This window comes from Protopterus annectens, chromosome 7.part0 (genome assembly GCF_019279795.1).
Source record: "Protopterus annectens isolate FY-2018-M chromosome 7.part0, PAN1.0, whole genome shotgun sequence".
NCBI lineage: Eukaryota > Metazoa > Chordata > Ceratodontiformes > Protopteridae > Protopterus > Protopterus annectens.
The window spans coordinates 1117515006-1117528441 of NC_056739.1; the positions used below are offsets into that span (position 1 = coordinate 1117515006).

Below are 13436 nucleotides of genomic sequence, written 5' to 3' on the forward strand. Positions count from 1 at the left end.
ATAATCCAAAAGACCTGGTGCAAGATTCTGGGTACCTTATTTGTTTAGAGCTAGATCTCTTAATGTGTGGTCTGGCTGTTTTTCTGTTAAAGTCTCTTTGTGTGCAGAAGCATACATCTAAATTGGCTTGTGCCAGTGTTGCTTTCATTAGGTTATAAGAGAGCTGCAGTGCATACTAACCATAGTTAGTTGTTGTTGTGATTTCCAGATCTTGTGTGTGTATAAGGGGGGATGGAGGCTAAGATGAAGTGTGTGCCTGATGTTTGAGGTAAACTGGTGGGAATTTACACAGATAGTGTTTTCACTGGCAGGCAAACTTTTTTTCTAAGTAATTGGAGAATTTAAACAACTTATTAGTTTTTTGTTTAAAAGGAGAGTTGTTTGGCTTTGAGTGTGTGTGTGTGTTGTGTTGTTCCACAGGATTTACTGTGTCATCATCAAACAGTCTCTCGCACACATACATTCTTAGTTAGATATACTTTGCAATATTATATAGACACTTGCTTTAATACACAAAAGAACAATCCTGACTTCACAGCCTGAACCCTCTGATATGGACACTTAAGTATAACATATAAAAAGTAGTAGTTAATCACACAATTAAAGTTACCCATTCTTCATCTAATGACTCTTGACTTCAGCAAGTGCATTGATATTAATTTTTATTTTAATGTATTGTTGATTTTTCAGATAAATAATTGGGGCAGTCATGGCAGTACAGCAATTATCATTGTTGCCTCACAGCAAGAGCTTCTCCATTTCAATTCTCGGCTGGGGTGCCTTCTTTGCGGAGTCTGCATGTCCTCCCCGCAGTCATGTGGGTTTCCTCCCACATTCCAAAGCCATGCAGTAGGTGGACTGGACACTCTAAATTGGCCGTAGGTGCGAGTGTGTGTGCAAGTGAGTGGTATGGATGAACTACCGCAGCAGGGCTAGCCACCTGGCAATGTAAACCTTGGCCTGAGATGCTTGTCACTATTGAAAGTGATATCCCGACCCCAGGTGCAAAATGGGAAAAAGGGGTTGGGGATGGATGGAAATGAAGTTTGTATTGGCATTTTTTATTGGCTGGGAAAGGGGTTGGGGATGGATGGAACTGAAGTTTGTATTGGTATTTTTTATTGGCATGGCTTAGCTATTTATCTTCTAGAACAAGCCTTGAATTATCACATCACTTTAGTAACCACACACTACCAATGCAAGGATAAACTCCAAATGTACTCTGCTCTGCTTTGCTCTGTATGCACTTGTTCTATTCCATACATCCTGATTTTCATATCAAAGTTGAGTACTCGAAAGCTCTAGGAATAGCTATTCATATGTAATAAGTATTTCACATTCTGCATAGTCATCCTTGTACACAGGTGCTGCACAGCTGTTAGAATCACAGGTTACACTGCTATAGCATCTTGCTGGACTGAAGTCATGCAGGAATTTATTCACACTGGGTGAAGATGAAATAAATCCTGCATTAATAATTCTCACCTCTGGCAGGTACTATAACTATTATATATACCATATTTTTAGTTCTAGATGGTTTTAATTTAACTACTTTCAAGTAGTGAACAAAGACATAATCAAGCAGATTACTTTACTGTTATGAAATCCTCAGTTAGTAAACTTTAAAAAATATATAGTGGTGCACACAATAAATTTTCTTTTAGTTCTATATTTGTGTGTGATGCCTTCTGAATCAATAGAAATTGCATATGTGTGTAGTGAATGCTTTAGAAACAGAAGCCAGCCACTCGGAATAGTTATGAAATAACACTACTTTTTTTTGTATTTCCACATCTGTATGACACATCTGAACCAAAACCATGAAAAAATATTCTTATTTACAAAATGGTTTGTAGGAGAAATACTGTCACATGTCTCATGTATTCAAATGAGACACTGACGCTGGGTATGCGTTCAAGTCATTTATTACACATACACACATCAGGAGCTGTAACTTGTATATATACTTTATACATCATATGCTTACTGACTGACTTGTTACTTCTAACACACACACGTGCATCTCCATTCAAGCTTACATGCACACTGACTACACAAAATGGCATTGATCTCACATGTGCTCAGTAACTTACATGCACGTGCTGTCTAGCTACAGTGGCTGACTAGGTTCAATATACACACTGATCTACATCCTCCCTCTTCAATTTTGTTCAACATCAAGTCCAAGTCACTGTGTACTTAGGAGTGGGTTTGCAAATTCCACCCAATCTATTTACATAGAACCTCTGACTGTGTTTAGCAACAGGTACAGTACATGAGGATTCATTCAATGCTGGAACACCTGGGTTTACATCAGAGTTGTTTGAAGAAAGTACACTATCCTTTTGAATTTGAACAGTTGACAAGTCACTCTGGAAATTACAGTCATTGGCACAGGCAATCTGCTGTGGCACTGGTTCTGAGACAGATAACACATGTCTATGATTCCTTCTGTAATCCATTCCTTCAGATTTTAAGATATAAGATCATGCTTCCTCACAAATGTCCTTCAAGATTCTTACATAATCATAACCTTTGGATGTTTGCATTCTCACATCTCCTTGTAACAATGGTCAAAGGGGTTTACTGGTTTTATCACAGTACAACTTTTGTGGCCAACATTTTCTTGAAAATTGAGCCTTGACCACTCAATTGTTCTTTGCATTTGGTACTAACTATTGTTTGCTGATTGCTGTCTAGACAAACACGAACAACTCTTCCAATCTTTGAGTAGGTCAACCAAGCAAGTTGTCTCGAAGAATATTTTCGAGACTAAGTTAATGAAAACATCGATACCATCTCTCTTGGATTTCTCCAATAAATACTTTGCACTATGAACTGCATGTTCAGCTAATTCACTGGCTTGTGGATACTCAGGACTACTTGTGACATGAACAAAGTCCCAAGACTCAGCAAATTTCTTGAACTGCTGACTAGTAAACTGTGTACCATTGTCAGACATGACTCTGTGCGGACTACCTTGGACAGAAAAATGGCTCTTCTATTTTGTAATAATTGCGCTGGATGTCAGTTTAGGAAGTATGTCAATTTCAAACCAATATGAGTAAGAGTCTACTAACACCAAGTAATGTTGACCATTCCATTCAAAAATATCTACAGCAATCATCGACCATGGTAATTCAGGAATTTGGCGTAGCTGAAGCAGTTCTTTTTGTTGATGCGGTTTGGTGCAAATTGAACATGCTAGAGTTTTCTTCTCTGTATCTTTAGACATAGAAGGCCAGAATACAATGCCCCTTGCCATTCTTTTTGGTTGAATCAGTACCTGGGTGACCACAGTGCAAAATGTTTATATATTTCTGTTGTAATGCTTTAGGAATTACCACTTTTGGACCTTTCATGATGATTTCGTCTTCCATCATGAGTTCTTCTCTGTAAGGAAAATACTTGCTGAATGTCAAGTGGTAAACTGGTTTGTTGTGTTGGCTATCCTTGACTGATAACATTTTTCAGCTTCTGGAGAGTTGGGTCTGAAGCTGTGTGATTTCTTAGTTCAAAAAAGCCTTGATGAAGAAAAATTTCTGACTTCCATGACTTCAAAGTCTGCTGTTTCATTTTCATGCAGCTCTGTTGTTTGGGTGCACGTGACAAGGCATCAGCAAGGTACAAGTATTTGCCCTTTATGTAAACAATATTGAAATTATACTTTTGCAATTTTAACATCATGCTTTGCAATCGAGCTGGGGCTGTATGCATTGGCTTTTTAAAAATTGTCACTAGTGGTTGGTAATCGGTCTCTATTTGTATAAGTCTGCCATAAATATAATCATTGATCTTCAAACATATGAACACTGCTGCCAAAAGTTCTTTTTCTGCTTATGCATAACGCATCTCTGTTTAAGTTAAAGTTCGTGTCACATAGGATACTGGTATGCCTTCTTGAAGACATGCTGCACCAAGGCTGTACCTTGAAGCATCACAAAAAGAGTTACAGGTTTGTGAACATCATGATATCTCAATGTGGGTTGACTAGCAATTTTCTTCTTCAGAATATCAAATGCTCTTTGGTGTTGTTCTACTCAAGACCAATTTACATTTAGTGCATCAACTCATAGGATGGTGCAGAAAGCTCACTCAAATCTGTAGTAAACTGCAAACATGCTTTTCTCATTTGTAAGCTTTTCTGTAATCTCATGTACTTGACAAATCTCAATGATTTTGCTCAATGTTAATTCACCATCTGGAGGCAAAATCTTTCTCAGTGCACTGTTACTAACACCACATACAAGAAAGTCTTTCATCAGTTTATCTCATAGATCACCAAATCTGTGTGTTTTTGCTTTATTTCTTAAAGGAAAAATCCACCCTAGAACTAAAAAAAAGTTTTTTCACTCTATCTTTGTTTCCTGACCTATTTTAACACCTCAAAATTACTCTAAGCATTTTATTTATAATTTTAGCCTGTTTTTCACAACATAGCTACCAATGGGGCTTGATATATCAACGTGATCTTGTTCTCCCTCAACCCTTTCTCCTTCCCATAATACTTTTCAGGACTCATGCCAGACATAAGGAAGTAACTTTGAATTCTCATGCCATTGACATATAATGGGATTTGTGAGGGTCACTGTTATTTTCTTTACCTTCTGTAAAAGGGCTGCTTCTTTTCTGTCATAATCACCCTCATTTATGTTTGGCTCAGACCTTGTTTTACACTATACTTAGAAGTTATCCAGCTACAGCCAGAAAAGTAACTAAATTGTAGGCCTTTGTTCAGTGTTTTCTTTTGTAGTTCAAGAGGAATTGAGATCCCCCTCCCCCCACACTCTGCAGAGGTGTTAAAACTGTCACTGTACTGAACAAACTCTTGCAGAATCAATTCCTCTCAGACTACAAAAGAAAACATTGAACAAAGGCTGGTGTAGGATGTTTAACTCAGACAGAATCTTATGCTTTATATGAATGTAGTCTGTCTACAACCGGAATAGACAATAATCAAATTGGCACCATGCCTTCTACTGTTTAGGAAATCGAACTGTTCTAAACCTATAGAAATTAATTTCCTGCGTACAAGATATCTGAGAATATAAGGACTGCCTTAATGCTGACTGGGCTCATATGTTTTATGACTGTATTGGAAGTCAATTAATGAATGCAGGCTCTTTTTACAGATAATTTCATTATTTCTAAATCTCTTATATTATTCAACACACTTGTACCTCAAAGTGTTAAAAAGGTCAAGCTTCCCTTGTTATGGTCTATTCTAGCAGTGGCTAGGAAAATAATAACTAGATACACCTCCTTCGCTTATGAATATAGTGTGCCATATGGAAATAAACACAATTAGGACAAGAACAAATAGAAAAACATCTTATTATATTGTATGGGATAATTTACAAAATTTGTTAAAAAAAAATTTAATTTCAATAGCATGGTATTTTAGTTTAATTAATTGATCTGATTGTAGTGGATGTCTTTGTAAATACTTTAGTTGTTTTGTTGAATGTTATAATAATACCTATTTTTAATTACTTGTATAAAATTGTTATGATATTTCTCTTATATGTTAAAACAATAAACCTGTTTAAAAAAAAAAAAAAAAGAATATAAGGACTGCCAACAAAAAAGTCTTCTTTTTTATTCTGAGGTGTATAAATCCAGAAAATAAGTTCCATAATGGTCATTTCAGAAACTTGAATATGTTTCATTTTATAAAAGGTACCATTGTAGTTAACACCTAACTTAGTAGTTTATGAACACATTTCTCATACTTAAAATAAAAACTTGAATCTGAGATGGATTAATGGGTAACTTGGGCAAACACAGGTAATGCAAAAACTACTTTGATTATGGAGAGAATAACGTGTGCAGCATGGAATAAGCAAAACTTCCAGGGGTATGCTGTATTGTGGGCAGCATTTATTGATGTATGTAGGTATGCAATATTTATGACTGGCTAGGTGGGTTAATCCCAAGGGACCAGAGCTCGGTGTATACCTGGGCCATTTGCTGTATGACATTTCCAGGCATCACTATGGATGGAATAACACATAAAAATGACCATACCAGTTACTTAGTTTGAGCAGGTTGCCCTACTTATAGAAAATGGAAGAAAAGACCAAGAGTGGAAATTGCATGTTGGGCACCCAGAAGGGACACTAAGGATACAGGACCTTATATCGCAGGACAGGAACAGATCATGCATTAGGGAGAAAACTTTTTTTTAATTAAGGATAGCTTGAAGCCAGTGGACCTTTCATAGAGAAAGAGCGTTTTGTACTGTGGGTCTTTCTAGGGTAACAAACTTTTAAATAAGTTAATAAATATCCCAAATATAAACAAAGAAACCACCCAGATAGTACCAATCAGGTCAAGTGTAAGCAGCTAGTCACTGCATAGGTACATCCATCCCAGGTCCCCATTTGTTTTTTCCATTCTTCTTAATTTATGTATTTGGCTTAAGGTCTCCTACAACAACCTCTAGGCATCATTTTTAACTTTTATCACAATACACAGCAGGGTTTTGAGGCGACCTGCAATTACCACTCATAGCAGATTAGTTTTATCAATGCATATAATTAATGAAGAAAATCAGTCCAAACTTAGTTTACAACCAAGACTGATTCACTTAAAATATACTTTATACATACATATGTTTTAGTTACTGCCACTTATAGTGTAGGAAACTGTCCAAACAGACATTGTTGTTTTGCAAGCTAATACTGCATACACCTACAGACAATCTTTTAGAAACTTGGAGTACATGCTAAAATCTGCCAAGCTCCTGTCGAACAGCTATCTGTTTTTCTAACATATATTCTTAAATCATTATCAATATTATTACTGGCTACAGTATGTCACCAAACTATATGCAAAGTAACTGGAATATAGCCTAAGGAGAAGGAAGGCTTAGTAGCACCATACATAGGCTGACATTCTTTGCATGGCAGAGTGAATTGGTCATTCTGGGAATAATCCTGGCACAATACCCAAACAGCTAACCTATAAAACAGCCTGTCTCTGACAATGATATGTTTTAAGAAGTACTGACACAAAAGGATGAATGAATGGGTTGCAATATTTTGTCTGTGTGTGTGTGTGTGTGTGTGTGTGTGTGTGTGTGTGTGTGTGTGTGTGTGTGTGTGTGTGTGAATATAAGGACAGACAGCAATAGCAGTAGATTACATCAGAGTTTATGAAACGGTATGGAAGACCAGAGAAACCCTCAGTTCTGTTGACATGTTCTGCCATCAGTTACAGATGAGTCAGGGAACTGTAATTACAGAAAGTGTCAATTTACAAGGCAAAACATTAATCTCCTACAGCCCAATAAAAGTGCAGAACTGGAATTAAACAACATATTGGACAGAGACAAAATTAACAGGGGGACAAAGGCCCAAAAATAGGGTCAGATTTTAAATATTGCTCTTAAAACTTAAAAGTTATTGAATAACAGGATTTGCATTAACATGCATTTTCTGAAAGATATAAAGCCTGAAATTCAAATGTCTTTCATTATTTATTGACTACAATCCTCAGTAATTTGTGAGAAAAACACAAATTTTTGTTCAACAGACTAAAAATAAAGAGAGATAAAAATCGGGACATTCTCTAAAAATCTGGATAGTTGTGAGGCATGATTAACACCATACTTGGATATTTAGTCTGTATGGATTTGCTATGATTATAAATTTCACCCTCTGTAGCATAAAGTCAGGGCCATTACACTCTGCTACTAAAAACAATTAATATTAGTGCAGTATTTGTTTGCATTAGTTAGAACACTGATGAGGTTTACAGGAAAAGGCTGGCAGATCGATTCTAAAGGCCATAATTCCATTTAATTATTTAAACATGCATCCTTATTTCCTCCTTACGTGGGTGGGAAGAATGGATTTAAGAAAGATTAGCAAACTTTCCCCAAATCTGGAAGCACAGTTTAAGTGACTTAAGATTAAAACACATTTCATGTCCTTCCAACAAAAGAAAAAACAGAAGGTGGATTTGCTCTACTTAGATAATTTGATGAGCTGGCAGGAAAAAAAATCTTCTACTTTTCCTCTTTAAACAGGAACATTTACAATACAGCTGTGATGCAACAAGAAAATTATACTACAATGCCTTATTGAAGGGCAAGAGTTGCAGCCAAGCATATAAAAAATAAAATAGTTCAGTAAGACCATATAAGACAGTAATATTTAGTCATGGTATGTTGATTTTCCTGTCACTCCTTGTTAGAAGTTGCAATGGGAAAGCAAGAGCATTCTTTTTCTGCACACCAGGTTCTGGGACAGTTAACCACTATACAAGCAGTATGCATGTCTGGTTCAATTACATACTGCTCAACTTTTAAGTGCAAATTATAATACGTATCAAGATTCTTAAAAATGCATTATATAACTTACTACAAGTCTGTGCTCTTAAGATGGAATGTGTGTCAGTCTGGTATCTAAAGCAATAAAGCAGTTGGTTACAATTATGTTTGCCTGACAACTATGTGCCAGCATTATTTCAGCAAAGTTCTCCTATATGGCACAAAATTAAACAAATTAGTCTGGAACTTCCACACACCATACACAGGGTCACATACGTCTTTTTATTTAGTACTCACAAAACACTTAAAGCATTTCTCTACTTGGTAATAATAGACTAATTTAGTTGCTTTTAAGGATTCATGCAGTCAGATATGACACCACTGCTAGAGTTCTACATTCTTTACTGCAGCAGCCTTTAATATAACTCTGACAAGACTGCTGAATTTATTCATTATTAACTGAAGCAGTTTCTACATCATTAACGGTAACAGTTTCAAAAATGATTACAAGAGTAAAAATCATGTATCTTTCTAATGGTACCAATAAAAACAAGTCAAACTGTTAGAAATACTTACAGTTTGTAATAAAAGCATATACATTCCAAGAAATCAAGCTGATTTGGAATTCTACATATTCTATTAGATAATATAACCAATAAAATTTACCATTTGAAGTACTTATGCAGTATTTTTAAAAACATGTGCTTAAGGTGTAACACTATCACCTCCTCCTGTCTAAACAGCCAGGTTCAGTCTGCATTACAGTGAGTATAAACACCACCATTATAATCACGTTACAGAATATTCATGGTGCAAATGACGAGCCACACCAAGTTAAACTTCATAAGCACTAGCAAGTTATGCCAGGAGGACCCTAACATGTTTCTCAATGAACAGCAAACAGTAACAGTATACTGCTGGGATACCATACCACGAAAAAAAGGAGAGGAAGTGAAACAATAAAAAAGAGATGGAAGGCAGGGAAGAATGACTGGAAGGATTAAGGAAGTACAAACAGTAGGAAAGAAACACAGGAAAATAGGAAAATCACTTCAAGATCAAAATATTAAGACTACTTCTATAGAAGAGGTGCGCCTTAAAAGAGAAGCTTATTCCTTGTGCTTTTTTCAGGCTCTAATTAGTGACAGCAAAGATGACCTTTTTTCTCTCCTTTGCATTTTCTTTCTGCTTTTCAGCATGATTTCCGATGCCACTTGAATCTAACTTTATTATCTACCTGCCCTCAATACTGAATTCATGAAGGTTGCCTCACTAAAATGTATTCCTACTGTCGAAAATGCATAATTTAAAGTGTACTTCATTCTACCAATTATTAAGAGTGATCCACCATCCCAGCAATGTCTGAAAAATTCACATCTCTCGGTCTTAACCTATTTAGGCTATGTACATACTTTATTGTAATCCTTTCTCCAACCTTTTTTTTCCCCCTGAAGCATGAGTCAAATTCTACAGCATCAGTTTAACTATCCTTAAAGCCATCTATACACAATTCATGTTCAACTCCCTCTAGCCCATTTTCCTTGGAAGCAACTTCTAAAACTTCTAACAGTTCTTGACAGAAATGATAACATTAACTCTCAAAGCAAACCATTGGTTGTGCAGACTTAACTGCTTTTTGGATCATGTGGCAGATCATCGGCTGCCAGTGTAAACAAAGAGCACACATGCTGGTGAGTTTATTGGCCGGCATCATCTAGGACCTCCCACACTCATTCATTAGCTGCTCAAACCATTTCTTTGCAGAGTTCAATCTGGGCTGACCTTAACTGAACTGACCATTCAAAGAGCCACACATTAACAAATTAAAAGAAAAGCTAGTGATACAGAGTTTTACAACAGAGAACCTGCTTTTAGTAGAGAAAAATGTCTTTTCCAATGACACCATAACAATTTGTCATCTTGGACTGTGTATTCTGTACTGGAAATATGTGACTTGCTAAAGAAGATGAAATGTAAGAGCTCTTTCTCCATGTACTGCATCAAACTTTTGATGGTGTCTTCTGCAGTATACTGAACTTTTCAGTATTTTAATTCATGGAACTGGTGAGTACCACAACCACTTTCTATAGAATACTTAAGTAATAATGCAGGCATCTACTAAGACATACAGTACTGATTCTCAAACACTAAAGCAATGTATTAGGGGCGCTATCAATGTAAAAGGCTTTGTGTCATTAAGTGTGCCTGCCAAAAAAATATGAAATTTGTATCCATCCCTGGTATCCTGCTCACTGTAAACATGGAGAGGTAACAGCAGGTCAGCAATACAGGTGGGTAAGTCTTTCCTAAATACTTACTACTTCTTAATCTCTGTATTTGCTTCCACAGCTTTAATACTTTCATGGAAAAAAAAACATTATGATAATCCTAAAGCAGTACAGATGCCTTAGAAAACAGTTCCACAACAATGCACTCAGTGAAAGGACTGCACCACCACAAGTGTGCAGAAGCTGTAGAAACCTAGAGAAACAGCACAGACAGTGGCCCAAATAACCAACCTGGCAGCTCCCCCGATGGCCCGCAGACACAAGTCCAAACTTCAAGTAAAAATATCGCTAACTGCAGGCAACAAGTTGTAACAGTCCGTGAATTCGTAGAAGTTCGCATGGTCTATCCGGGAACGTCCCTTGTACTTATTGAATGGAATCAAATGAGGTGGGGGCGGGGGTCGGTAACCAGTGGCAGAGAAAGACCCGGCAGCAGCAAAGAGCAACAGAAGAAAGGCTAGTAATCCATTGGTGCTGCTGCTGAAGCCGGGCTAAGGGAGAGACACCGTTTGCAAGATTCTAGCGGAGCACCACTATCCCTTCCAGAGGGAGGGCAGAAGAAGGGGAGGGAAGACGGATGGGGGAGGGGAGAAGTCCCTTTAGCCATCGCTGTAAGATTAGGTGTGCAAAATAAGAATATTCAGACTGCAACAAACACTAGAATCCAACTTTCAGGATCTATCTCAAACTTTTGGTCAGATTGTCAATGCCACCGTTCAGCACGTGAAGGCACCAATGTGTGAGGAGGACTTTAGGAAACACATTTTTGTTTTGTTTCTATATGGTGTGGCTTGATGTTAAATCTGCATTAGTAATTGAAAAGCAAATCCAGTTTTATAATTTATTATTACATTCACATTCCTCCGTCCACTGACTCCAGAGTAAAACTTTTCCCAACTCCGTTAAGTACTTCACTTTTTTTTCTTCGTGGGACGCTGCTTCGGTGCCAAACTTATGTTTAGAAACTGTTAGAAAAATAAAAGCAAACGTAACAAAGATCATCATTGATGAGATTCGCTATGGGAGGGGACGCTAAAGAATAAATTAGAACTACCTTGGAAGTTTTCTGGACCGGTTCCTGGATAGGCGGAGTACCACTAGTCAGTCCAGCTGCTGCCGTTTGGTAGCAGCGCCTCCTGCTGGACAATGGATTCACTGCGTATGGCTCTAGGTCGCGCAGTTCCCTGTTGGGGTACGTTTGGTATATTAAAATAATATCAAAGGCTAGAATTAAGAAACGTTCACACGATCGGGCACGTGCGTGGATGTAACCAGGTATACACCATGTAGCCTGTGGTGTATAAATCAGTTTTAAGGGTAACAATTTTCCGAGCTTTAGACAATACATGCCATTAAAAGGGTGCAAGTGAGCTAACTGTGCACAAAGTGATGCTTACAGACTTTTGTTAGTTACCATCTATGACATGCTTATAATATAACAATTTAATAGACGTCCTGCATACTTAAAATCACAATTAGCATATATAGCATACAGGAAAACGTTTGTCACTATAATGGCTGACAAAAATTTGAAAGTTGGTGCGCTGCATATATTTTGTAATAGCGGATAGCTAATGTGTCATTAAAGACAAAAGAATAAATAAACAACGTTAGTAACTGCCAATGTTATCTTTTCACATAATGGCAGTGATTATTGGTAGTACGAAAAAACTTTGCAGGGCTCTCTAAAACATGTTTCCTTGGCAATTACGTCAAAATAATGAAGACCTACCAAAGAGTGCATGCATATATTGCAATTTCTGGGTGAAATGTTTAGATTTAGCAAAACCAGAACTTCTTCCCCATCTGATTGTAATTTTAAATGCATGACTATAAATTATGGTGTTCTTAACTGATTTGTCTCATAATATCCATGTTGTTTTGTTTTATTGTATGTTTTTCCTACTTCTCAACAACTATTTGATACTAGCTGTGTGCCAGTGCCCCTTCTTAATCTTCTCCAATATTGCTGGCGACTATGCAGCTTACCTGGGCCAACTCAAATGTGCAACTCAGGGCAATCCAGTATGATGCCATTCTCACTGCTGCAGAGATGGATGTCATGTAATACCCACTGTCCCACTGCACGGTCACCTATGCAGAAATTGTCTGCCTCAGAATAGCTAATATGATGCCCAATTTCTGCTTGAGGACTAAATCCTTTAGTTTCCTCTGAGACCTGTACTTCTGAGAAGACTCCCGCCCTCCCACTGCCCCTTCAGAAAAGTGAGCAACAAAAATGCCAGTCAGTATTGCTGTCTCTTCACAGCTTGGATCCAGAAATAGGAGTTTAAGTTGTATGGGGCACTTTCCCTTTTTGCTATGTAACCAGCGTTAACAATATAGTTTTGTTATGACAATACAGCACACGTACAAAGCAATAAACCTTGTTTTTCCTCACTGCCTACTGTGCACACATCTGCTGTCTGTACAGCAGGAGACTGCATGGTGCTCATGCTTTTCAGGTTCATGGCTGTGATTTCTTCTGTAGCAACCTTCTAGGATGCATATACAACAAATGGGCGGGCTTAATATGAGGATGTCACTCTTACAAGTGATGCAGTCCCACAGAAGCTTGTCATCCCACTGCTGCCTCCTTCCTCATAAAGCTGGAAACCGTCCATTACCTGCCAGGCTACCATGAATAATTATGCATAGATCAGTGTTTTTGATTATTTTTATATCAAAATGCCAAATGATCTTCCCTTGATCATTACTTGTGTTTATAGGTCAGGATCTTGCCAAGTTCCTGACTTATGAAAAGAAGTAGTGGTAGCTTTCACATTTTTTATCAAACACTGACAGTACATTATTAATCAGGAAATTATACCTCAAGAGTTACGTATCATAACTTCCTGATCAGGCATGCAAGA

At 37.3% G+C, this 13436-nt stretch overlaps 1 protein-coding gene across 1 annotated transcript in view; it reads right to left on the minus strand.

The window, feature by feature from the left end:
• The window catches only part of LOC122806893 (A disintegrin and metalloproteinase with thrombospondin motifs 7-like), a 2879604-nt gene extending 2868504 nt beyond the window's left edge, over window positions 1-11100 (minus strand). The window contains exon 1 of the mRNA XM_044077696.1: window positions 10795-11100. Coding sequence (XP_043933631.1) covers window positions 10795-10903 — 109 coding nt within the window. The 5' untranslated portion in view covers window positions 10904-11100. The remainder of the gene's footprint in view (window positions 1-10794) is intronic.
• Between the last annotated feature and the right edge of the window lie 2336 nt (window positions 11101-13436).